This window comes from Columba livia, chromosome 1 (assembly GCF_036013475.1).
Source record: "Columba livia isolate bColLiv1 breed racing homer chromosome 1, bColLiv1.pat.W.v2, whole genome shotgun sequence".
NCBI lineage: Eukaryota > Metazoa > Chordata > Aves > Columbiformes > Columbidae > Columba > Columba livia.
Genome location: NC_088602.1, coordinates 210334619 through 210360735, shown reverse-complemented (window position 1 = coordinate 210360735; position 26117 = coordinate 210334619). Strand labels below are relative to the sequence as shown.

The window sequence follows — 26117 nt, the reverse complement described above, 5'->3', positions numbered from 1 at the left end:
CCAAGCTGAATGTCCTTGTACAACCCCTGACTATCACAGAATCACAGAACAGTTTGGGTTGAAGGGCCCTTCAAAGCTCATCCAGTGCCCCCCCTGCCATGAGCAGGGACATCTTGGTGCCCCTCGCTGTACGTAGATGTTTTTGGGAGCCCTGGCCTGGACGCACAATCCAGATGGGTCTGAGGTGTCAAACAGAGGGGAAGAATTGCCTGGACCAAAGCAGGAGCACAGGACACCCATGACAAGTTTTTGGAAGGTGTCAGCAACCCGTGCCTGACACTGCACTTCGGCCTCCACACGAGAGGCCACAGTGAGACTCACCCAGCGTTATCGTTTCCAAAACCTCGTCGTCTGACACTATAAAGCCGCCGGTATGAAACAGCTCCTGGTATGTATAAGCCGTTATATCTTCAGGGTTGTCCACTCCGGCAAACACCACGTTGGGGCAGCGCTTTAGCTGCAGCAAGCACGGGACCTGCGCGAGGAGAGATGGTTTTGCGCATGCAGATGCATTTCAAATGCATTTACACTTCTCTGCAACTCACACCGGCTCCTGGGTGACCCGGGGAACTCACCCCATCCTCTGTCTGCGTCACCCCAACACTTGTGTGTCCATGTCCCAACCCCAAAGCTGTAGATGGTGACATGTGGAGCTACAGGCAGCTCAGTCTACTGCAATACTGATGAGCCAAAGCCCAGCTGAACTGTTCTGTAACACGAGATAAGCCCAGCCTGACTCCTTTGAGCTGGGCTATTCCAAGTGACATTATTCAGCCATCAAAAATGGAGATGGAGGAAGAGCAGAACTTGACAGGCTTTGTGTTTTTGAAGTATTTGTTTTTACCAGCTCTTCTTGAAGCACGGCTCTTTCAGTAGAGAGAAGTCTATCCGCACAGATTGAAAGTTAAATGTGCAGCTCTATATAGCGCAAAATTCTAACAAAACCTTTAAAATGGATCCTGATATTAAAAAATAGTGCTGGTAGAAAAAAAATATGGATGGACTCGGGCCTTACCTTGTGGATGTGCAAGGAAATGTCCTCGTTCCTGATGACGACGAGCAGCCTGTCAGCGTCTGGGTGTTTCGCTTCGCAGAAGCTCAGGGGCTCCATCTCCACGCGGCCGCTTTCCTGCAGCAACGTCTGAAACAGAAATCGCGTGAGGAGGTTTGTACAGAGAACATCTGTACAACAGCAGTGCCATGATCCTTGTATACGTGTGTCTGGGGACAAGGACAGAGGAACAAGACAGCGACCCCAACCGAGGGCAGGCTACGGTGTCCGTCTGTCCAACAAACCACGTGCTCCAGGCCGGGGCTCCAGCCAGTGGTGGAAGAATCACAGAATCATAGAATCATTTTGGTTGGAAAATACCAACCGTTAACCCAACACTGTCACTACCCCATGTCCCTGAGAGCCTCATGTCCGTCTGTCCAGCCCTCCAGGGCTGGTGACTCCAGCACTGCCCTGGGCAGCCTGTTCCAATGCCCCACAGCCCTTTGGGGAAGAAATTGTTCCCACATCCAACCTCAACCTCCCCTGGCGCAACTTGAGGCCGTTTCCTCTGCTCCTGGCGCTTGTTTCTGGGGAGCAGAGCCCGACCCCCCTGGCTCCAAGCTCCTTTCAGGCAGTTCAGAGATCAGAAGGTCTCCCCTCAGCTCCTGTTCTCCAGCTGAACCCCCCAGGTCCCTCAGCCGCTCCATCACACTTGTGCTCCAGCCCCTCACCAGCTCCGTTCCCTTCTCTCCACTCGCTCCAGCACCTCGAGATCACCTCCTACAGTTTCCAGTCCTTTAATGAGAGCTCAAGCAAAAGCCACATTGAGGAGTGTTGAGTTTGGGCTGCTCCTGTATGAATTACTATCTTGGTTTGGCCTGGGGGACGTTTGAGTGATGGGACAACAGGAAACGGTCTCAAGTTGCGCCAGGGGAGGTTGAGGTTGGATGTGGGAACAATTTCTTCCCCAAAGGGCTGTGGGGCATTGGAACAGGCTGCCCAGGGCAGTGCTGGAGTCACCAGCCCTGGAGGGCTGGACAGACGGACGGTTCTCAGGGACGTGGGGCAGTGCCAAGGTTGGATTAGCGGTTGGACTCCATGATCTTGAGGGTCTTTTCCAACTGAAATGATTCTGTGATTCTCATTTCTGGTGGTGAGAGCCAAGATGAAGTAGCAGAGGCATCTCCTGGCTCAAAGGAACCAAACTGCAGCTGTGCCAGGTTGAACAATCTTGCCCTGCGCCCGCTCCTGCTGCCCTCAGCTCCCACCCCGGGGCCACCCACCCTCGCCCAGCCCAGCAGGACCCGCCATCACCTTCACTCTCGTAAAGAACGGCTCCTTGCCCGTCTCCACCACGTAGAACATGCCGGGAGGGGTGCAGGCCTCCTTGGCCACGCTGCGCAGGTGGAAACGCAATGTGCTGCACAGGTCGGCGATCATCTCCTCGAAGGTGGCCGTCCTCTCAGGCAGGGATGCACGTGTCCGCTCACTCGCAGCGTCCCCATGTGCCACAACCGGCCCTTTGCCCTTGTTCCTCACGTCAGCCCGGCTCAGCATCACCCTGTTGAACGCGGCGCACTCATCGAGGATGACAGCGATGTCCCCAAATGGGTCCTTTAGCTTATTATCGTATTTGAGCCTGCTGAGGTGGAAGGGAGGTGCGCGGCCGTGGCTCACGGTTTGGGATCTGGCCCTGCTCCTCTTGTCACAGAGGGTGTCCCGCCACAGTGGACATGGGTCCCCATGCTGGCTGCTTTGCTGGGGACAGCTGGGTCCCCTCAGCCATGTGTCCGAGGGCAGGATCGTCACCTGCAAAGGGCTCCTGCTCCGCGGGGAGAGCGGGACGGGAGCTCCTTGCACAGGCAACGTCTCAGACATCGCCCGGGGAGAAAAGTCTTTTGGAAAGATGCTTTTGGAGGTAGAAAAGGGTGGTTTCCCCCTCCTCAGGATTTGTTTTAGCTTATAATGGAAGCGGAGACACTCTGTGTCCAAAGTGCTCTGGGTGATTTCCTCAAACCCCCTCCCCATCCCCAGCAGCGACTTTAACAAATGCGACTGCCCCGCGCGGTGGCTGCACCTCGAAGATGGCAAATTTCCCATCCTCTCCCGGCACTTTTTGGTGACCACAAAGTTCTGGTAGTCCTTGGTGACGCCCTGGCTGTCCCTAATATTGACGTATGGTGGAATGAACCTGCTCTTGGTTCTCCCCGGGCCGATCGACCAGCCGTGCTCAGCCCGTGAGCAGCTCCACTCCGCTCCCTGCAAGCGCCAGTCCTCGCTGCTCCCCTCCGTGTGCACCGAGCTCACGGAGGGCGAGTCGCAGTTAGTCCTTGTACCCACAGATCTCGTGCTGTAGGATCCCCTGGATCGTGAAGTCCCCCCAAAATAATCCTGGTCTGAGTCACCGGAGAAAGAATCAAAGCGATCTGCAGAAGTCAAGCCCCTGTGTCTCTCTTTGCTGGGGAGCTGCTTCGCCCAGGGGACAATGTCTGAAATATCCTCAACGTCACTAAGCTCTGGGCCCTCTCTAGAGATTCCTTTGTGTGCAGGTGATGGTGACATCGGGAAGGGGACAGTGGGGATTTCTCCCTCTTCCACCTCCAAGCTGGCACCCTCCAGATCTGCACACACATCGGATCCCTCATGCTCGCTCTGGTTATGCACGGATTTAGGGCTGCAGGGTAGCATCAGCAACTCCCCTGCTGAAAACGATGCGGGACTGGCCAAAGAGATGCTGCTTCCTTCTTCGCAATCCTCAGGCAGGATGGGTTCCTTGTGGCTCCCTACAGCATCTGCTTGTCCCTCAGGGCTGCCACACCTGGGGCAAGTGCCCACACAGCAGGACCGTGGGGCACCACCCAGAGCCGGATTTGTGCCAGGAGAAAGTGTCGCAGGGTGCACACCAAAGACTGAACCCGGCTCAGCACTATCCCAGCCTGTTTTGTGACTGTGTGGAGGAGCAGGAGGCCTTGATCTCGCATCACCTGTCACAAGCACAGCCACGGAGGAGCTCTCTGTCAGCTCTGCGTGGCACAAACCCGTCTCTTTTTTCACCTCTTCTGCACCTCTGGGCTTTAAGGAGCCATCCAGGCTCTCGACAGCCGCACTCAGCTCCGCAGCACCTACGTCCTCACAGGTTTTCCCATGTTGGCACAGGACTGGCAACCCCTCGCTTTGCTCTAACAAGTGGTCGGGGAGGTCTGAGTCTCCACCATGGAGGAGAGGGTCCTGTTTATGGGGAGAAGCAGGAGCTGAGCTCGCGCGAGCAGGTGGGAACAGGCTTTTTGGGGAGCTCTGCTGCTGCCTGGGGTGCTCCTCCATGGCAGACGTCCCCTCTGTCACCGAGGAGGAGGAAGGCTCTGATTCCTGCAGGTCACGAAGAGATGTCTCTGGCTGCTGTAGTGGCTCAGTCACCATCCCGGTGCTCGTTTCATCGCTCCTGGGGGAATTCTCTGCACCCAGACTCACGTCGTCGCTCTCCCCACCTTCAGAGTCACCTGCTGAGGCTCCACAGCTGAAGGCAAAGCCTTGGCTGTCACCTGCTCCCGAGGACTCACCCAGCACATCTGTCCGGTTGGCGGAAGGGCTGCTACGCTGTTCTTCCACCAGAACCTTCTTCCCTTCTTGGTTCAATTCACCAGTGCTCAACAAAGCCAGATCAGCATCAATGTTGCCTCCAGAGCTTTGGGAAAGGCGGCTGCTCCCTCCTAGGTCGCTCTGCAATGGAGACGGGATGTTTGCCACGGCCTCCCGTTCCTTTGGAGCAGCCCCAGGATCTGCTGCTCCACCAAGAGACGTCAGGCAGACAGAGCTGGAGTCAGGGGACACAGTTAGTGACCGTCCCCGGCTGCACGGTGACTCCAGGACAGCTGTGCCGGCAGTTTCGCTCCCAGCCGGCTCCCACCTTTCTGCAGAGGGCGCACGATCCTCATCTTTCTGCTCCGAGCCGTCCCCAAGTGTTTCTCCAGCAGGTCCCCGTTTGCCGGTGACGCTGTCGGGCTGCGCCCCAAGGACAAGGCTCAGATCAGACAGTAACGGCAGCATCAACCCGTTGTCACGGCCCAACCCTGTGTTGGCTGGAGTGGCTGTGTGTGTCAAATCAACACGGTTTGTCTCTGCATCTGGGGTGGCCAGAGCCTCCCAGGGCTCCCGTGGTGTGTCCAGGTTTGGTGCCATCTCACCAGGAAGCCCCTGGGGACCAGTCTCAGTCCCACCTGACAGCCCCGGTGTTGATCTGCCTGGGCAGGGGGATGCTAAGGCAGCAGGGCTGGGCACAGGGCCCTCTCCAGGAACATCAAAGTCCTTTGGAGATGCCAAATTCTCTGGCTTCTGCTCACCATGTTCGTGCTCCATGTCGGCACCGCCGCTTTCCAAAAAAGCTGAATTAACAGATCCCAGGACTGTGCTTTCATATTCAGAGTCCTCTTTCTCTTTTTTAACTTCTTGCACCTCTTCCTCTTTTTCTGGATGTCCAAAGGGATCTTGTGATTCCCTCCCTTTCCCACTAGCTCCATCGGGCTTCACACTTTTGGAATGTGCTTCTAAGGGCATCGAATCACAGGCATGTTGTGGTCCATCACCGGTGACCCAGCTCTTGTCCTCAACCTCCGTACAGTGCCCAGCATCTCCAGCGCCCTCGGTGTCCTCGGGAGGGCCGGGGCCACCTCCTGACCCTGCCGCCCACCGCCTCTTCTGCTGCTCTCCGTGTCCATGCAGCACACTCGGTGCATCGCTCCGGGGAGCTGGCCTGGAATTCGGGGCTTGGCCATGTGAGTTTTTCCTGCCCGGTGCAGCTGGGGGCTTGTCAGCATTGCCAAGCTCATCGGAAGGGCTGGGGGCGATTGTAGTGTCTGTCAGTCCCTCCTTGGGCTGCTCCTCCTGAAACAACACAATTCTGAGGTTAATTTTCAAGGGAGGCGAATGCAGGAGCTGAGACGGACACGTGTGGGTGTATTAAATGCTCAGACTTTGTGAGTGCAACCATCCCAACAGCGACTGGGGAGATTAGTTTGAGTTTGTCTCTAAAATAAGTCCACGTTGAGTCTTTACCCCACGTGAGCCACCACCGTCCCCACTGCAGCCGGCAAGCAGAGTCCCATAGACAGCCAGGGAAAGGTTTTGAAACCTTCTGCCTTCTTAATTTCATGAAATGGCTTTAAAAATAAGCCAGACACTGCAAGGGCCATCAGCCAGCGCCCAGAGGTAACATAAGCAGCAGCATCCTCTTAGCCCTACCAAGTTTAAACTCTACAGACACTACGGATAGTGAGCTCACATTTCCTCCCAAATCTCTTCTGCCTGCTCCACAGCACTAAACCCAGGTGGTAAAAACACCAGGATATTTTTTTCCTTCTTGTAAAACAGAGGCAGCCCTATGGCTGCTGCCTGTTCGCTCAGAGCAGAAGTTTTAAAGGAATTATTTTATTAATAGTTCTTGAATTCAGGCTCGAAAAATGTCAGCAGACACCCATGTTTTGTATTTACTCAAGCACCTCCACTCCTGACCATCTGCAGGCTGCAGAAACCATAAAAAGTAGTTTGAAAAAAACCCTACCCAGAATGGAATATTAACTGACTACACCAGAGGGGCGAGGGAAACCTTGTGAAGTGCTGCAGCGCCGTCTCTGCGCGGGAAAGCTCTCCGAGCCAGCAAAGCTCAGCTCTCCTGAACCACAGGTCTTGGAAAAGACCCTCAAGATCAGGGAGTCCAGCCCTTAACCCACCCCTGGCACTGCCCCATGTCCCTGAGAACCTCATGTCCGTCTGTCCAACCCTCCAGGGCTGGTGACTCCAGCACTGCCCTGGGCAGCCTGTTCCAATGCCCCACAGCCCTTTGGGGAAGAAATTGTTCCCACATCCAACCTCAACCTCCCCTGGCGCAACTTGAGGCCGTTTCCTCTGCTCCTGGCGCTTGTTCCTGGGGAGCAGAGCCCGACCCCCCTGGCTCCAAGCTCCTTTCAGGCAGTTCAGAGATCAGAAGGTCTCCCCTCAGCTCCTGTTCTCCAGCTGAACCCCCCAGGTCCCTCAGCCTATTGAAAAGTACAGGAAAGGCTGTGCCGTGTCTCTTGACACATCTGAGTTGCTGCAACCATGGGCAGGCAAAGGCAGGTGCCCACAGGAGACAGGGAGGCTTTTGAGTCCCGATCTGAGCCATTTGTGGTCCCGCTCCTCCCTCAGTTAAGCACAGGTTTGAGACCTTATCCAAGCTCACACAGCTCACAGCTGAAACCAGGAACAAACACTGAGCTCAAAACTTTTAATTGATTTAGTTCTTTGGGATTCCTTCCCCTTGGAGAGCATCCATGTCATAGAATCATAGAATAGTTTGGGTTGAAGGGACCTTCCCAGCTCCCCCAGTTCCCCCCCTGCCAGGAGCAGGGACATCTTCACCAGCTCAGGTTGCTCAGAGCCCCGTCCAGCCTGGCCTGGGATGTCTCCAGGGATGGTTCATCCACCACCTCTCTGGGAACCTGGACCAGGCTCTCACCACCCTCAGCATAAAGAATTCCTTCCTCATGTCTGGCCTGAATCTCCCTCCTTTAGTTTAAAACCATCACCCCTTGTCCTATCACAACAGGCCCTGCTCAAAAGTCTGTCCCCATCTTTCTCCCTAGGACAGACATAGATCCAGCTCATGCTGGAGCCCAGGAATAGAGTTCCATCCAAGTGGGTATTTAAACCCAGACTGATACCTGAAAGCTGCTTTTTTACGATGACTGTGAGCATGTCTGTGTGGCAGTCACTTGGAGCAGCTAAATACTGGGGGACATCCCTGTCCTGCTTTGGGGACCCCCATACCCAGCTCTAAGAGAGCCCACAAGCACGGCTGCTCCACTCCTCTCAGAAGATCCTTCTCCTTGAAGTGCAAAATGCATCACAGAATCATTTGGGTTGGAAAAGACCCTCAAGATCATAGAGTCCAACTGTTAACCCAACACTGGCACTAACCCATCTCCATGAGAACCTCATAGTGTATCCTGGAGACTCTAACCACCCAAACCCCAAGCTCTTACCTCAGCGATGGGCGAGACGTCATGCACATGCTCCTCAGGAATGGCTGCTGTCTGTCTGTCTTTCAGAGCCAGGCTCTCATCTGCGTGTTCAGGGAGGGAAAGGCTCTCAGGACAGCTTGTGGAGGAAGGTTCCTCCTCCTCCCCACAGGGCAGCTCTCCTGAAGAAGATGATACTGTACTATCAACAACACCAGGAGTCCCATCAGCGTCAGTCTGCGAGTCCGCGGGGCTCTCCTCTGCATGGAAAGGACCCTGGCAATGCATGCTGCGATCCAGAGAGCTGCTGGGAGTCTGGTCAGGGTCTGACCGAGAGTCCGCAGGGCACGTCTCCAACCCAAAACACTCCTCACCATCATCACTAAGCTCCATAAAGCCTCCAGAGCTGTTTATTGAGACATACTTCTTGGGGTTGCTGTGCTCCACCACCTTCCTCGTGCTGCTGAGGAGTTTGCTGGGTTTGCTGTAGAAAAGAGCCACCCACATATGAAGTATCAGCTTCATCTCTTCCACGTCATCGGGCAGATCAGGGTCCCAGGGCCTGGAAGGAAGAGGAAACACAGCCTGAAACATCTTCATCCTCCCTCTTGTTGACTATGACTAGCACAAGGGAACTCATCTGGTGCCCCATAGTGCAGGGGGGCTGCAAGCACCCAGCTGCAGTCACCGACCGCTCAACGCAGCTTCCAGCTTGTTTAAAAAACAGAGAAACTCACGGCTGCAAAGGAGGACTTGAGTTCATGGTACCATTTCTAGCTGGAGAGACATGGGAATCATAGAATGGTTTGGGTTGAAGGGACCTTCAAAGGTCACCCAGTGCCCCCCCTGCCATGAGCAGGGACATCTTCAGCAGCTCAGGGTGCTCAGAGCCCCGTCCAGCCTGGCCTGGGATGTCTCCAGGGATGGTTCATCCACCACCTCTCTGGCCAACCTGGGCCAGGCTCTCACCACCCTTTTACTTACCCATGCAGGGCGCGGATGACGGTTTTCTCCAGGGCATCATTGGTGTATCTGCTGTCCAAACTGAAGAGATACTCTCCCTCCCAACGACACGTCACCTTCACATCACCTACGGCTTCACCACAGATGTTCACTGTGTGGGACTTGGCAAAGTCCTCCTTCATCCTGGTGGAGAGCAGGCTGCTCCTGCGCCTCATGGCCACGGCCTCGAAGGGTCGCTGAGCGTGGGTGCTGTTTTGGTGACAGAAAGGGAGGACTTTCCCAACCAGGGGTCCTGCTTGGGCGCTCCTGGTTCCATTTCTGGAGGGTGCTGGGCCAGGGTAGGGGGCTCCTCTGGGATACATATGTTTTTTTGGGTGCTCAGGCATCTGCGAGGCGTAGGAGTGCTCAGCAGAGATGAAGGAGTGCTTGTTCACTTCGGCAGCTTCTTGAGTCTCTCCTGGAGGCAAGACAAGGGGTTTTACAGGGCTGGGGTTCTCGCTGTTGTTCTTGCTGAATATCCCAGTGTTTTTCTCCGTAGAAACAGAGGCCAAGTCATTTAAATCTATTTTTTCAGCATGAGGAAGCTTCTGGTTTGGCAACACTTTGCAAGGAGAGGTGGCTCCCTTTGCAAGCTTGTCCACCCTGTGGTATTCATGATCAGAAGCGACACACGAGGATTTATGCTTGCAAAGACACTGCTGCTCCTTTGCAGAGTCACTGGAGGGGCTGCAGGACACACCGATCATCCCGCTGTCCGTGGGGACAAGCGAAGAGATACAAGAACCCAGGGCCAGATCAGCCAGCAAGTTCAAGGCGTGGGACTCGTAGTTGTTCCCCTTCAGATCGAAACAGAGATCGGCGACCCTGCCTGGGTAAATCTCATTTTTTTGATTATCTGCTCCGTGGCATTGGGAAGAAACTTCACCTGGGAGGACAAACAGCTCATTCCACTCTGTGTGAGAAAAAAGAAAGTCAGAGAATAAATGAAGACCGTCCAACTCTGCCTTGAGAAGGGGTTCGAGGCAGCTTTCAGGTTGTCTCTCCAGCATGGAATTTACACACTTAAAAGAAAAAAAACACCTCCATGATCATGCTACAAAGCCACCTCCATGGCTGCTACAAAAGGATCCTGAGTTGGGATCTAAGCGAGTTCAGGAATGGGGTTTATTCTCACAAATAAAAGGCACAAGATCCAGAGTGACCAAAATTACCCTTGGCCTCCGTGTACAGAGCAGTTTGGCCACGTAAATACAACCTGATATCTTTTTGGTGTTTTCTTAACCCTTTTCATTTTGCTTTCAATTTTCTTCTAGATTGAGTATTTGCATTTTTCGCAGATAAACCCTGTGCTATGCTTTCAATAAGCCACAGGAACACAAAAAAAATCCCCTTTGTGTTTTAACAGGAAGAAAAGCCACCCTGCCCTCACGCTTCCCACTGTGCATTCTCTCAAAGAGCAGAACCGGCCCCTGAGCTGTAACCCGGAGCACACGCAGAAACCCAGGGGCTCCCAAAAGCACCCAGAGAACACAAAATTCAGCTTTCAGCATTAAAAATGCCCCTCACCGTGGCTCAAGGCCCACGTTCATAAAACCAGTATGAAGTCATTAAACACGGTTAACGCCTTCTACTAAAAACCAGCACTAAAATCTCCCTTCAAGTGAAACATGGGGGATTGGACTAGATGATCTTCTGAGGTCCCTTCAAGTGAAACATGGGGGATTGGACTAGATGATCTTCTGAGGTCCCTTCCAACCTCAAACATACTGTGATACTGTGAACATGAACCATATCTATGCTATTTTATTTAATCTCTTTGGGAAATGCATAGCAGGGCATATAAATTGAGTGTTTCTTAATCCTAAACACTCTTATTCTGCATTTTTTGGCAGATCCTGGCGTTCAGCAAGACCCATCTGACACCCTGTGTGAGAGCACTGGCCAGATCCACACTGGGGACCCTCATGTGACAGGGACAACGAGGGGCGGTACTTGCTAGACTGATGAAAAGTGCCACATTTCAGGAACATGTGGCAATAACATTACAAAGAAAAATGGATAAACTGAGCCAAGGTGGCTAAACCAGTCTCCAAAGCCGCCTCCTCCCTTAGGAAGGGGAAAAAGAAAGAGCAGAGGCAGATTTGAAAAAGGACAAAGTGTGAGGAAACATGATAAATTAACAGAAAAATGACTCTCCTGTTCTGTAATTTATTTTGGCACCGTAAAACCGGTTCTCAGTTTAAAAGCAGACTCCCAGCCGGCACCTGCAGACGCTACACCCTGAGGTTGTCCACACTGCCTCTTAAATCCGCTGCCTGGGAAGGCTGCGATGATTCGTCTCTTTTTAAAATGCCCTGATTTACAACACGAGGGACTAAAACTCTAAGCAGACACCGGCTATGAGCAGAGGTTATAAAGTTCGGCACATGAGCTGCCTCAACGCAGTTTCGGAGCTCGCCGGCTAAAAATGAAGCATTTAAAACTATCCCAGCAGTTTGCCAAGGACGCAGACTGAAGGTTTGGACTCAGAAGAGACCCTGCGTGGTTTGTGTAATAGTGATTTTCACAGTTGCTTTCATGTTTTACACTACGAGCGCATAATGTTTGACGATTTGGCTTTCAAAGGAAAGATTTCCACAGGGAACGGCGCTCTTACCGTTTTCTGCTTGGTTTTTGGCATGAGGTTTCGGTGGGCTGTTAGCGGCGCTTTTTAGCATCTTATTTTTCACTGGCTTCGCGACAGCCTCAGCAACAGGAACTATTTTCCCGTCTGGGTCCAGTGTCTTTAGTCTCTTTGTTTCCAAGCCAGGGTCATCGGGAGCTGAGGTTTCCTTCCAAACAGGTTCAGACTGTGTTTTGTGGATAAATTCTGCAGACAGGACCTCCGCACCTGGGAGAAGGAAAAGGAAGGGCATTTATTTTGGTTTGAGACATATTCAACTTGATTTATTCATCTCATCTCACAAATGGGTTTGTTACTGATGTGAGTGATCAGTAAGCAGTTATTAAAAATTAAGCGTCACTCCTTAAGCTCATTAAAAGCCTGCTTTCCTGACCTGGAGTAGGTGTTCTCAGGGGATAAGTCACTCTAATTCCTGCCTCGCACACCTGCACCCAGAGGTGCTTATTTCCCTCTCCCAGAAGCACAGGAGAACCTCCCCCAGATCCACCAGCAATGTCACCCAGGCCCAAGGCAACGTGGCCTGAGACAGAGCTCGATGGACTAAGAACGAGGTGGCTTCAGACGCTGTGCTACCAACTGTGCTACACAACAGTCTGTTTCCAGAGTCGCTCCCACTACCCGTGATGTACTTAACTGCCAAAAGAGGCTCCTTTGGATATTTCCAGCCACACTGGGAGGGAGTGTTGATCTGCTGGACGGCAGGAGGCTCTACAGAGGGATCTGGACCAGCTGGACTGATGGGCTGAGGCCAGTTGTCTGAGGGTCACCAAGGCCAAGTGCTGGGTCCTGCACTTGGGTCACAACAACCCCATGGACGCTGCAGCTGGGGAAGAGCGGCTGGAAAAGGACCTGGGGGTGTTGGTGACAGTGACTGAACATGAGCCAGCGTGTGCCCAGGTGGCCAAGAGGCCACCAGCATCCTGGCTGGTACCAGCACTGGTGTGGCCAGCAGGCCCAGGGCAGTGACCGTCCCTGTGCTGGGACCTGGGGAGGACAAACCGCCAATCCTGGGGCAGTTTTGGGCCCCTCACACCAAGAAAGGCCTTGAGGTGCTGGAGCGAGTGGAGAGAAGGGAACGGAGCGGGTGAGGGGCTGGAGCACAAGTGTGATGGAGCGGCTGAGGGACCTGGGGGTTCAGCTGGAGAACAGGAGCTGAGGGGAGACCTTCTGATCTCTGAACTGCCTGAAAGGAGCTTGGAGCCAGGGGGGTCGGGCTCTGCTCCCCAGGAACAAACACGAGCACAGGTCTCTGGCCCAACCTCTGCTCAAGTTTGGGCCACCTGAGGTTCCTCAGGGGTTTCTTTGTTGAGTTGAGGTTTAAATACCTCCAAGGATGGAGATTTACAACCTGCCCTGGTGTTTGAACATGTTTGCTTTCAATTTTTTCCTCATGTCTAATAGGATAAAAGCAACTTGTCCTGGTCACATCTTGACCCATCCAAAGTATAAAGCACCAGAACAAGAGGAAACAGCCTCAAGTTGCACCAGGGGAGGCTGAGGTTGGATCTTGGGAACAATTTCTTCCCCAAAGGGCTGTGGGGCACTGGAACAGGCTGCCCAGGGCAGTGCTGGAGTCACCATCCCGGGGGTGTTGAACAGATGGAGATGACGTTCTCAGGGACATGGGGCAGTGCCAGGGGTGGGGTAACGGTTGGATTCCATGATCTTGAGAATCTCTTCCAACCAAAATGATTCTATGATTCTATCACCACCAATCTATTTAGATGCTTTCAGGAGCTGTCTCCTTGCTCCGGGCACCCGGGGGGGACAAGAGGACACAGCTGTTAGTCAACCCTCAGCATCCCAGCTGGATACCCTGGAGAAGCAGGAGAAATTCAGTCCCATTTACACAGCACTTACCTCTTTTCCTTCTGTGTGGAAACTGCAAATTGGCTAATTTAAGCATGGGCTCGTTGGAACTGGCTGTCAGCCCTGGCTTTATAGGCAACGAGAAAGAGATGCTGATTTTTTTCTTCTTTTTGGTTGCTCTCCTGTTCCTGCTGCTGTCCCCCAGAGGATGCATTTGCATCTTGAGGGGTGGCCATTTCTTCCTGGGGCTGGTCGCAACGTCTCGGCTGGATTTCCTCATGTTCTGCTGCGCCCAGAGCTTGCTGGTTGAGTTGATGTCTTTTGTGGGGTCTTCACCACTCTGGTCCAGCCCCACTGTGGGGCTTTCGCTTTTGATTTTTATTGCTGCTGATGCGTTGGGAGGAAGAGGATCCGGTGGCCCAGCTGAAGAGACATCCACTTTATCATTGTAGCGAAGAGATGGAACAGAACCAGTCAAACATCCTAAGGCAGCGGGCACTTCCAGAGTATAGCTGCTGGGATTGGAAAAATAACGCTGCAGCTGCGAGAAGGATCGTTCTGGGTGTTTTTTGAAGGGATTAGTATATCCATCCTCGGTTGATGCGAGGAGAGAAGTTTCGCCAGAGATGGGCTGTGTGTTTTGATCGAGTTTTGTGTATTCCTGGAAGTGCTGTTTGATACGGATGCTGGTACCAACTGTGTCCTCCCAGGAGGAATCGGTGGCTTTTTGTAGGGCGTAACGAAGTCCAGGCAAAATGGACATGATCTTTAATGAGATGTCACCATCGTCGCTATCTTCCCTTTCATCTTTTGGATTGTGCTTTTCAACTGCAAAAGGTAAAAAATAGAATTTTACTCAAAAAAACAATTAAATTCCCCAAATCACCTCACTGTTACATTCTAAGAGAACACGGAAGTTATAAAAAAGACCCAAAAGCCAACCTACAAAAAGCAACCCCCAGGGGCAATGTCCTGGTTTGACGGATGCTGGTAACTGCTGAAGGTAAAAAAGAATTGCACGTGGGAGTCAAAAGTGGATTAAATTCAGATGAAAGATTGCTGTTGTAGCAACTAGCACCATTCTGATGGGAATCGCAGGGTGAGATCGCATACGCAGTGATCTAAATCACTTCACTCCAGCAATTCTTGCTATATCCAACTTTTAAGACAGTCAAAGCTCTGAAAATACATGGGTTTTGTCTAAAAAAACCCCAAAAAACAGCTTAAATTCAGTGTTGCTTGTGCAGGGCGTTTAGACTGGCACCATTTTCAGATCCCTTGTGCTGCTTATGTCCCTGTTCAGGGGAAACTTCCAGCAGCTCCGTCTCTACCTGCTTATGAGTGCGGGTGGACCCGCTTCACGTGAGGACACCACAATCAGTGCTCTGGAGTGGGATGAGGAACATGGACGTCCCCAAACAGACCCAGGGACGTGAACCCCTGAGTGATTTGTTAAAGCTGAAGGATTGATCCTACTGAAAACAGTTGGTGTTTCTGATTTCAGCAGGAATAATGCCCTGCTACATGTAGAGTACAGTATCATAAAAGTTTAGCTCCTCATAAGGATGAAGATTAATGAGTGCCAGGACTCAGGGTGCCTGCCCTGGGCAATGTCATTGCGGAAGGTGGCTCTTTTTGGCACAGCAGTGTCCCCTCAGTGTCTGGAAATGCCTGGAGAGCCAGTGTGATATGCAGAACATGTTGGCAGAGCTCAGCTTCACTGAATCATAGAATCATTTTGGTTGGAAGACACCCTCAAGATCATCGAGTCCAATCATAACCTAACTCTAGCACTAAACCATGTCTTTAAGAACCTCATCTATGCGACTTTTAAAGCCTTCCAGAGATGGTGACTCCAGCACTGCCCTGGGCAGCCTGTTCCAATGCCCCACAGCCCTTTGGGGAAGAAATTGTTCCCACATCCAACCTCAACCTCCCCTGGCGCAACTTGAGGCCGTTTCCTCTGCTCCTGGCGCTTGTTCCTGGGGAGCAGAGCCCGACCCCCCTGGCTCCAAGCTCCTTTCAGGCAGTTCAGAGATCAGAAGGTCTCCCCTCAGCTCCTGTTCTCCAGCTGAACCCCCAGGTCCCTCAGCCGCTCCATCACACTTGTGCTCCAGCCCCTCGCCAGCTCCATTGCCCTTCTGCACAAGCCAGACTTATCCAGCTTCGTCCTCCGCACCCCAGCCGTCTGATGTTGGCGCTTTGCACCCGCAGGTTTAGCCCATCTGTATGTTACGGTCCAATTTGGAGGTTTCTTTTGGCTGCAGGGCCTGGCTGACAACCCCAGTGCCCTTCCCAGTCACATCTCTTTCCAGCAAGGCAGATGTTTCTCTTCCCCTTCCAGATGTGTGATTTTCTTTGCCGATCAGCCCTGCTCTGCACTGGCAACGCTGCTCCATGTTACCGGCAAGCCCAGGCATCTCCGGAGCCGGATCCTGGCTGCCTGCCCCCGCTGCTGGAAGGGAACGCTGCGGCACGTCTGCACATCAGGCTCGTTATGCCTGCCCTGCATTCCTCCCGACGGCTGTCTGGACAGGAAGGGAAAAGATTCAGAGACCACTTGTTTTGAAATGGGAAATATTATTCACGCGCCAAGTCTGAGCTGAGTGATTTCAAACGTGTCCGTCGTTCAGTGACTGTCCCTTGTCCACCCAAACCGCTGCACAGTTCTGCTTATCTTCACAGAAAGGAGAATCCGTACAGAAAAATGGTTTGTAATCCCAGTGAGGTCTCGGACCCAAGGGATAGTCGGGGCTGGCCGGGGTAACACCGCTCGCATAGGCAGAACGGGACATCACACGCAGGAATCCCGCTGGCACCAGAGGGAAAACATCTGGAAGCCATCGGTGTTCAGATCACGTCATGTAACAACGCAGAGTGTTTGCTCAGTCTTATCCTCTCCTCCTGCTCCTCAGCTTTGCCATCAGCTGCTCTCCGGCTGCCCAGGCTTTTCCTCCGCTTTACCATCGAAACCAGCCACAGGTAACGTCCGCCACAGTCCCAAACCTTCCTACCAAGTGGCTGCTTCCACTGTCTTCTCTCTGGGATGCTCCTTCGGTGCCCTCTCCTGTCTCCACCACCCTCTTCCACAAAAAGCTTCTGCAAAATAAATACCCCCCTGCCCTGTTCTCCTCTCCCCCAGCACAGTCAGCCTTTCCAGACTAAAGCCCTCTGCTCTGGAGGGTATTTTGTGCCCGTTGCAGGGCTGGTCAGCAGGATCTCAATATCTGGGTGGCCAATTCCCACCTCCAGCCTGGTCTCCATGCGTTTTCCTTCCTTCATCTCACCCAGCTTCAGGTTCTTGCTTCAGGGGTCACAACAACACCCCAGCACTTTGGGTCTTGTGTCTGCCTCAGGAGGAGCCTGTCCCTCTCCTACACCTAGAAAAGAAACTAGAAAATATTGCTACACTAACACCGCCACCAGCAGCACGTCCTAAAGGTCAGGCTGACCAAATTCAGGCATCAAAGACATTCACAACCTGCACTGCCAAGTTACCACCACGCCTTTGCCCAACTTACAAGCCTACTTCATATGTGGATCCTGAAGGAGGAAGCTTCTAGCTGGAGGTTAAACACCAAAAAAAAAGACAAAATAAGCCACGCTCAGATGTGCTGGTGGTTCCTGTCGGCTCTTCTGCCAATTTTATCTTGCAGGGAGGGGAGATGGGTATGTCCTGCGCAGCTCTTTGGGCAGTGCCAGCCATCACTCACGCAGAAGTGGAACGAAATACCAGCGTGTGCTGGCATAAAGAGCCTCTTGGCTCGTCCCTGGGATGACTCAACAAAAAGCAAGCCAGAAGTTACGTGGAGCAAAAGGTTTCTGTTTCTGTGTCGCCTGGGGATCTGCAAGGCTCCAAGTATTACTGGTGGAGCGGATGCAGCGCAAGGTGTGCGGATGAAGCCATCCAGGGGAGGCAAAGCAGTAACTTTCTTTATATCCACCAGAGGAAATGCAGTGTGAATATTTCCACGCAGACAGTGCAGTGTAAAACCAACAGATGTGACAAAAATTGGAGGCAAACGCAACAGACGTCGAAGCTCGTTCTTATTTCAAGATCTGCAGGTTCAAACTGTGCAAATCTTTATTTTCTCTTCTTCGATGCAGCATGAAAAGCAAGTTCTGGGGCTGCAAAGAGCCTGAATTCAGCTCCCAGGTCCCAAAGCTGTGACTCACCGCGGCTCTGCCCAACACCATCACCCTCCCTCACCCGTCACACACCCTGACCGGTTGTCATGGCCCCGCTGCCCATGTTTACAGATCCCACGTCAGAGAAATCACACGATAGGGCTAAGCTCCAAACACTTGCTGCTCTTTAGGACACGACGCCCCTTCCACACATCTCGACCTTCCACACATCTCGACCTTCCACACAGCCCATTTCGCTTGTTATCTCAGCAGAAAACTATTTATTTCTTTTTTCTCTTTCAGGGCAGGTTGTTTTCCTGTTGGTTTAGCAAATCACATCAGCTCCGTGCAGGGTCCAGCAAGTGCCAGGTGTCGTTTCGCCCCTCTGAGTATGGCACCTTTAGGGATTACAGCTCTGCAGGAGTCAGACTCCCAAGAGTACACATAAGACATTTGAGGGAGCGGATGCTGCTGAAAATCCACTGAGAGAGAGGAAAGTAATGATTTTTCACTCCCATCATCTTCCTGCAAAGGGGTAAGGATGTGCAGTGAATGGGTAAGGCAGGGAATCTGCTTTACATCAGCTTCAAACGCAGCAGAGCGAGAGAGCTGAGACTTTTCTCTCCTCTTTTAACGCCCTTTGTGCTAAAGCTGTAGGTGGTTCTGAGCAGAGAAATGAACTCTTTGAGAGGAGCGCGGCTGTGAGAACCCTCTGGTGAGGATCCCGCACCCAGAACACGGTGTCTGAAGCCGGCGAAGGGAACATTCCTACCTCTCAGGCACACAGACCGGGATGAGGCGAACAGAAACAGGGCCAGGAGGCTGACGGGCTCCTTGGGGTCAAAATCTATAAAAGAAAGCAACGGGTTCTGTTTAAACTGAGGCTGCCCATCATCTGTCTCTAAAACAGAGCAAAATGTTTAAGCACAGATATTGGTATCTACATAGCCACGTCTTACCGTCATCTTGTGCCAAGGCGGAGGACGTGAGGAGGATAAAGACTCCTTGATCTTGTAAATATTTGACGATTGCCTGTAAAGAAACACACACAAAGTTAAAGCAACCACTCCCTCTCCTCCTTAGCATGCTTTATATCACTCAGCATGACTACCAACACGCTGCGATTGTTGGTGAGTGTGTGCCAACACCATCAGCTCACTCCCTGCTGAGGAGGACACCGTTGGGGTTCGCACCACTTCGGCCAACCCAGAGTTTTCCTTCCATTTGTGTTGTTATTCAGCTCTCAAATTCCTCCTGTCTGTGCCTTAAAAATTCAATACCCTTAGCCAAACTGGCTGCAATTAATGAATAAGGTTAAGAATTTGACTCAAGTTCAAAAGCTCCTGGGCATCTCAGCCAGGAACTGCTCATGGCAACCCAGGGGGAAGGTTTTCCCAGCAGTGAAAGCAAAGCATCTGAAAAAAACAACAATCGACGGTTCCAGTCACAAGCCCGACTGTAGTTCAGGCCACGCAGTTTGCTTATTAGCAGCACCAGTATCAATGAATACGTGAGAAAAAAATTTGCTGAGTGTAAGCAACGTCTGCGACTCCGTCTCGGAGCTGGATGACCGCATGTCTAAAAAGATACGTACATTTATCAAGGATTTTCTTGTGTTTGGGTGTTGCTTGATGCGTCATCGCAGAGCTTGGCTTGGACTGCCTTTCCCTCCTCGGGGACGCCCATTTGGATATTTTTCCTCCAAACAGATGCATATTTTCAGGAATGTTACAGGAATGGAATAACTCGAGGGCTTCTAACGCTCTGCGAAACTTTGCTGATCTCATTCAATATGTTCAGACATAACAGAGGGTTGGAGTAATGCCCACGGCCTCTTTTCTCCAGGAAAACAGACCAACTTGGGAAAGGCTGAACAATTTGAGTGTAATATTCACTCTTCAGAACAGTAGCTCCTGGTTTGGTTGTCTCAAGCCAGCAGAGCAGAAGGGATGAGAGCCAAAATCTCTGCCGCATAAATCAAGCTGGATGAAATAACTGTGGTTTCTCACCAACAGGATGATTTTCGGGCAGGTGAGGAGGAAAGTCGAGCCATAAAGCAGCAGCTGAGATGTTACCAAGCACCCAGAGCGTGCGCCAGCCACCCTTTCACTTTCACTTGAGCCCTTCGCAAGGCGGGTGCCCAGGAGACCAAGGGCCTCAAGTTGCGCCAGGGGAGGTTGAGGTTGGATGTGGGAACAATTTCTTCCCCAAAGGGCTGTGGGGCATTGGAACAGGCTGCCCAGGGCAGTGCTGGAGTCACCAGCCCTGGAGGGTTGGACAGACGCGGAGATGATGTTCTCAGGGACATGGGGCAGTGCCTGGGATGGGTTATGGTTGGACTCGATGATCTCGAGGGTCTTTTCCAACCAAAATGATTCTGTGATTCTAAGAGCTGCAGCACAGACAGATCTGTGCCCCAACCAGGGGTCCAACCCCTGCTGTACAGTTCACTTGCACGTGAAGAGACATTAAGATTGTCTTTGCTAACCTGTTTATTTTTTCTTCTCATGTCGTTATTAATAGTTTAATCAATGCTTTAGAGAGTAAGAGTGTTTTTCTTACAGGGATTCACAACAAACACTCGCTCTGGTGCGTTACATGCGGGGTTTGCACATCAGTGAGCAGCTCCTCAGCAGCGCCGCACAGCAACGGCACGTCCGGGCACTTCACGAGCCGCTGCCAAATTATAGCGAGGGGAGGACGTGCCCTTGTGGCCATGAATTTACAACTCTGAATCTACAAGGAGGCATCAGATGCGAGAAAGCAACAGGAGCAGCATATGCAAACCCAACCCAAGCCCAAAACCCAGCAGAGACGCAAGTGCCATGCTGAGGTTCAGCCCTTGGCATCACAAGGGAATGCGACTGGGAATAAAAGGGAATCACACTGGGAATAAAAAGATTACAGTGTGCTGGGAAAAAAAGCCTTAACAGATAATAAATTGTAAGGGAAATTACCTGTTAGAAAAAGCTTAAATCTCAATTTTTTCAGAGCTCCCAGAAGCCCGTGAGGTTTCGGTATCATAACTGTATCTAGCTGAGTGGGGGTTATTTTTCAGCCAAAAGGGAATAAGGTGGATGCATGACATCTTATATCTTTTGCTTAGTAATTATCATTTTGGCATTGAGGGACTTTGCTTCTGCTTTCTTAATATATAAGATCACCTTGCACTCCTTGCCCACTATGCTGTTTGCAATGCAAGGGGGAAAATCATGAATAAAGACAATAAAATAATCTCATCTGGTATAAATATAGCCCAAGAAGAGTTTTGCCTGGTATAACGCCTCCTGCTCAGCAGGGCATGTTCACCCTAGAAATCAGTTCCCAGCTCATAGATGGTAATCTTCAGTTAACAGATTTTATACAGAAAACTAAGCTGTGTTTGAGAATAACAAAGCAAGAAAATAAAACCCGAACCAGGGAAATTCAATCCCTTTTTCATTAGTTCAGAATCTGTGAATAATGTTACTAAAAGTTCAAAGAGGCCACTTTCCACCCAGAATGACAAGGTTTTAAAATACTTACCAAGTCTTTTTCCTTCAGATTTTCTACTAACAGATCCATTTTGTATTGATCCTTATCTGATATTTCCACTTCATACAGACTGAAGTAAATGCCCTGAAAGCAGACTGCAAACAAAAAGAGAGAGAATTTGACGTTGAAATAGTGCCTCTTGCATGAGCTCTGAACAAACAAGCGCTCCTGTACCAAGAAGATGGGTGTGCAATTGGTGGAAGCACTGGGTTTAAAAAATCAAATCTTATCTAGATTTCCTAAGCTGGTATATGCATTTGTATTGCAGAGTTTCCTCTCTGAGCCACGCTTCAGAGATGTTTTTTATCTTATCTCTGCAGCTAACAAAAGCAACTGAACCAACACTGTGTGCTTCAACAGAAACAAGGAGCATTTCAGATGGAAACATCTCACTCTAACACACCAGACTCACCCCTGATTTGGAGCATCCTGTACCCAAGGGAGTTTCATAAAGCCAAGATCCCAGACCCACCTTATCACAGAATCCCAGAATATCAGGGGTTGGAAGGGCCCTGGAAAGCTCATGCAGTGCAATCCCCCCATGGAGCAGGAACACCCAGATGAGGTTACACAGGAAGGTGTCCAGGCGGGTTGGAATGTCTCCAGAGTAGGAGAAGTTTCTTCTCAAATTTAAGTGGAAGCTTTTGTGTTCCAGTTTGAACCCATTGCCCCTTGTCCTACCATTGGTTGTCACCGAGAAGAGCCTGGCTCCATCCTCCTGACACTCACCCTTTAGATATCTGTAAACACTAATGAGGTCACCCCTCAGTGTCCTCTTCTCCAAACTAAAGAGCCCCAGCTCCCTCAGCCTTTCCTCACACAGGAGATGCTCCACTCCCTTCAGCATCTTCGTTGCCCTGCACTGAATTTCGCAGCACAATTCTTCTGTTCAGTATTTCCTCTCTTTCATCAGACAACCGTAAGATTTTGGCCCCACCGCACCTTCAGCAAGTGTTGCTGTGGCCTCCCCAACTCCTCCTGCCTCCTCCCCTGCCCTGGCTCTGTCCTCTGAGTTCTAACCCCCAAAACAAGCTGACCCTCAGCTGGCCCCAGATACACAGATAGGAGGCACCACTGCAGTGGGCCACACTTATTTTTGTGCAAGATGACGTGGAAACGCACCTGGAGCTTCTGCAAATCACATCCAGAGCTCTTCATGGGGTATTTGTGTCAGTAACCGCGTGTCCGCTGCAATGAGCGGCCACTCACAGCCATCAGGAGCTCAACACCTTCGAGCTGCCGGGCTCCTCAGAACTCCAACCCCAAATGCAATCAGCATTACGAGCCCCGAGGTGTAATTAGACACAGGTCCTCTCCTCCCCATCCTGCACTGATCAGGACAGGGAATTGTTGACTACAGACAAGTGGTGCCTCTTAGCACCACTAAGGGGAGAGTAGAGCCCTTCTCTCCCTTGCCCAAATATCTGCTTTTATTTGCTGACTGCTCAACCTCTCCACAAGGTTTCTGGAGTCTTCTCCCCTCCCATGCTGCCACTCACTGTCACTGTCAGTCCCCATGAAGTGACAAATATGTTACCTGTGACCCAAAGCAGCCACATCTTTTATTTTATTTTGCTGGCAGCTACCTCAGTCCATCCAGATGCAGGAGATGCCGGGTGAGATTCCAAGAGGGTGAGTGTCCCTCACCTCATAGAGAGGGGGGAAAATTTGTCTCCCTGCATTTGCTCTCAGCTCCACCACGTTTGGCACCTTGCAGGATGGAAGCTCAGGTCTCCAAAGAGCGTCTCCCAACCTGTCCTGTCGCAGGAATGGGCTGATTAAGGGGCTGCTTTGGGAAAGGGATTATTTCACACCAGGAGGCCATATAAGTGTGGAAATAAAAACCTCCCTGTGCTGCCTTGGCATTTTTTTCTCGCTTATCAGCAACCAGCCACCCTTGAAAAAATGACCCAGCGCTACATGGACATGAATGAGCTCTGACCCCCCGTGGCAATTCCTCTGGCACAGCACGAGTGGATGTTACTCATCACACCAGCGGGTTCTGCACTCACCTTCATTCTCAACGTAATTTCTTTTCCCAAATGCAGCTTCTGGTAGCTTTTTCTTCAAGTCAGACAAACCCATGATATGGTTCATGTCCAGGTTGGGAGGCCTGCGGGAAAAAAGCAGCAGATGGGGAGATCACAAGCAGCAAAGGGCTCTCTGGATTAAGAATAATAAAGAGTCCTGGCTGCCCTGTTACTGTGAAACCAGAGAAAGAAGCTCTGGAGAAGGTGCAACTCGCTTAGCACTTCGTTGACTTGAGGATCCAAACACTGATTTTGGATCCAAACACTGATATCGGTGGCTGCATCGCTGGCTGTTTCAAACTGCTGTTTGCTGGTTGGCTTCTGACTACTCACAATTTTAAATATATCTCTTTTTTCTTTGAATGCTCGTTACCTCAATATTTGCTTTGCCATCGTGCTGACCTGTAAACACAACTGGCTGACCGTACCTGCACCATCAGGAAGCAGCTTCTCACAAGAAGAAAAATCCCAAGTAGGAATAATTGATTTAGAATAAACACTTCTAAACAGTTAAGAAAAAGAGATACCTAAATCCAGCTGTTTCCAGCTGCAGTTCAGGGCCTGCTCTCATGTCCTCATCCAGCTGTTGCTGACACCACACCACTGACTGCCCAAAACCACTTTTCTGACACCGATGTAGATGCTGATCAACAAAGGGATGTGACAAGGAGAGACAAACCTTTCTTTCGCTGGTACACAGACACCCAAAGGTAATCCCAAAACGATCTGTCATAGTGGGTGTGATGCTTCACATGCCACAAATTGCACAAAAAAAGAAGAGAAAGGGCAACTTACAGCTGGGCTGGAATGGTGGAGCTGTGTGGGGTTCTCAGGGTGATGTTGCACAAGAGCTGGCCCTGGATGGAGAGCTGTCCCCTCCACGGACAGTACGATGCTACAGGCAAAACAGAGAACAGCTCAGGGAAAGCAGGAGAGGAAAGCAGGGCAAATAAGAGCAAAATACATTTACAAACCTAAACCAATCACTAAATGCTCCTACCTTTGTGGTTAAGCTCCGGTCTAGAGAAAAGAGAGGAAAAAAAGGAACATTTAGCAACGGGAAAAAGAAAACAGCCCACAAAAGCGACCAGATGTTTTGGAACAGGTTGCTTACAGGCTCTCTAGAGCTAAGACGGGCATTTCCTTCGGCTCCCTGTACTGGCAGGCGATGAGGATGTATGGACAGATCTGCCTGGGCCGCTCCGCAGTACGGCCATCGGACACTTCATACACGTAATACTGGGGTGAGAAGGGAAACACTGATGAAAAAAAAAACATGCTGAGGAAAGAACGAGGCAGCTGGGTCAGCCCTGGGCTGCAAATCTGTACCTGGCTCTGCATGAAGGCCTGGTAGGGGTTGGGCTTTGACGGGACGTTATTTCTGCCCGCAGCGACGTGGCAGTCATAGCCGGGAGACGGGCAGGTGTAGCTGGTTGTGTGATTCTCAGACACCACCCTGACCTTCCCCTGTGCCAGAAAATGAAGCAAAGAGAAGGGAGAAGGGGGGAAAAAGGGGGAAGGGGGAGAAGGGGGGAAAAAGGGGGAAGGGGGAGAAGGGGGGAAAAAGGGGGAAGGGGGAGAAGGGAGGAAAAAGGGGGAAGGGGGACAAGGGGGGAAAAAGGGGGAAGGGGGACAAGGGGGGGAAAGGGGGACAAGGGGGGAAAAGGGGACAAGGGGGGAAAAGGGGACAAGGGGGGAAAAGGGGACAAGGGGGGAAAAGGGGGGAAAAGGGGAAGGGGGACAAGGGGGGAAAAAGGGGGAAGGGGGACAAGGGGGGAAAAAGGGGGAAGGGGGACAAGGGGGGAAAAAGGGGGAAGGGGGACAAGGGGGGAAAAGGGGAAGGGGGACAAGGGGGAAAAGGGGGAAGGGGGACAAGGGGGGGAAAAGGGGAAGGGGGACAAGGGGGGAAAAAGGGGGAAGGGGGACAAGGGGGAAAAGGGGGAAGGGGGACAAGGGGGGAAAAAGGGGGAAGGGGGACAAGGGGGGAAAAGGGAGAAGGGGGAAAAAGGGGAAGGGGGACAAGGGGGGAAAAGGGAGAAGGGGGAAAATGGGGAAGGGGGACAAGGGGGAAAAAGGGAGAAGGGGGACAAGGGGGGAAAAGGGGAAGGGGGACAAGGGGGGAAAAGGGGAAGGGGGACAAGGGGGGAAAAGGGGAAGGGGGACAAGGGGGGAAAAGGGGAAGGGGGACAAGGGGGGAAAAAGGGGAAGGGGGACAAGGGGGGGAAAAGGGGGAAGGGGGAGAAGGGGGAAAAAGGGAAAGGGGGACAGGGGGGAAAACGGAAGGGGGACAAGGGGAAAAAAGGGGAAGGGGGACAAGGGGGGAAAAGGGGGAAGGGGGACAAGGGGGGAAAAAGGGGGAAGGGGGACAAGGGGGAAAAAGGGGGAAGGGGGACAAGGGGGAAAAAGGGGGAAGGGGGACAAGGGGGAAAAAGGGGGAAGGGGGACAAGGGGGGAAAAGGGGAGAAGGGGGAAAAAGGAGAAGAGGGACAAGGGGGGAAAAGGGGGAAGGGGGACAAGGGGGAAAAAGAAACAAAAACCAAATCAACAAAATGAAAGGAAAAGTGAAACAAACAAAAACCAAAGAAGGGGAAAGGGGAAAAAAAAACGGGGAAAAAAGGGGAAAAGGGGGAAGAAAAGGGGGGAAAAGGGGAAAGACAATCAAACAAAAACCAACAGAAAAGACAATCAAACAAAAACCAAACAAACAAAAAAAAGGGAAAAAAGGAAAGGGAAAAAAAAAAAGAATACACGTAACTATTCACAGAAATATATTTTAAAAGACCACTGAATTCTCTTTCTCCTCTTTTTCCCCAAAGACAGTGTGAGCAGGAGCCGGTGGGGAGGGGAGAAAAGGGGAAGGGAATGGGGCTGTGATCACGGCCACCTTAGGGTTACACCCTCAAACCCCCAAAACACTTGAGAATCCAGGGAGAAAGGTGACCCTGTGGGGAATTACTGGTCTCAGCAGTGGAATCTGGAAGGTTCTC

At 51.6% G+C, this 26117-nt stretch overlaps 1 protein-coding gene across 4 annotated transcripts in view; it reads right to left on the bottom strand.

Annotated features, from left to right (window-relative positions):
- Window positions 1-26117, bottom strand: part of TASOR2 (transcription activation suppressor family member 2) — a 47456-nt gene that overhangs the window by 4971 nt on the left and 16368 nt on the right. For 3 of the 4 annotated variants that reach the window (XM_065049334.1, XM_065049336.1, XM_065049335.1), the window contains exons 6-20: window positions 24460-24597; window positions 24245-24369; window positions 24131-24150; window positions 23926-24025; window positions 23113-23213; window positions 21092-21195; window positions 18526-18598; window positions 18339-18413; window positions 13490-14266; window positions 11603-11836; window positions 8968-9898; window positions 8008-8545; window positions 2309-5872; window positions 1016-1141; window positions 322-475 (exon numbers count right to left, since the gene is read on the bottom strand). In XM_065049334.1, coding sequence (XP_064905406.1) covers window positions 322-475; window positions 1016-1141; window positions 2309-5872; window positions 8008-8545; window positions 8968-9898; window positions 11603-11836; window positions 13490-14266; window positions 18339-18413; window positions 18526-18598; window positions 21092-21195; window positions 23113-23213; window positions 23926-24025; window positions 24131-24150; window positions 24245-24369; window positions 24460-24597 — 7060 coding nt within the window. Of the gene's footprint in view, window positions 1-321; window positions 476-1015; window positions 1142-2308; window positions 5873-8007; window positions 8546-8967; window positions 9899-11602; window positions 11837-13489; window positions 14267-18338; window positions 18414-18525; window positions 18599-21091; window positions 21196-23112; window positions 23214-23925; window positions 24026-24130; window positions 24151-24244; window positions 24390-24459; window positions 24598-26117 lie in introns of those variants that run through there. The other variant, XM_065049337.1, reaches the window with a different exon arrangement.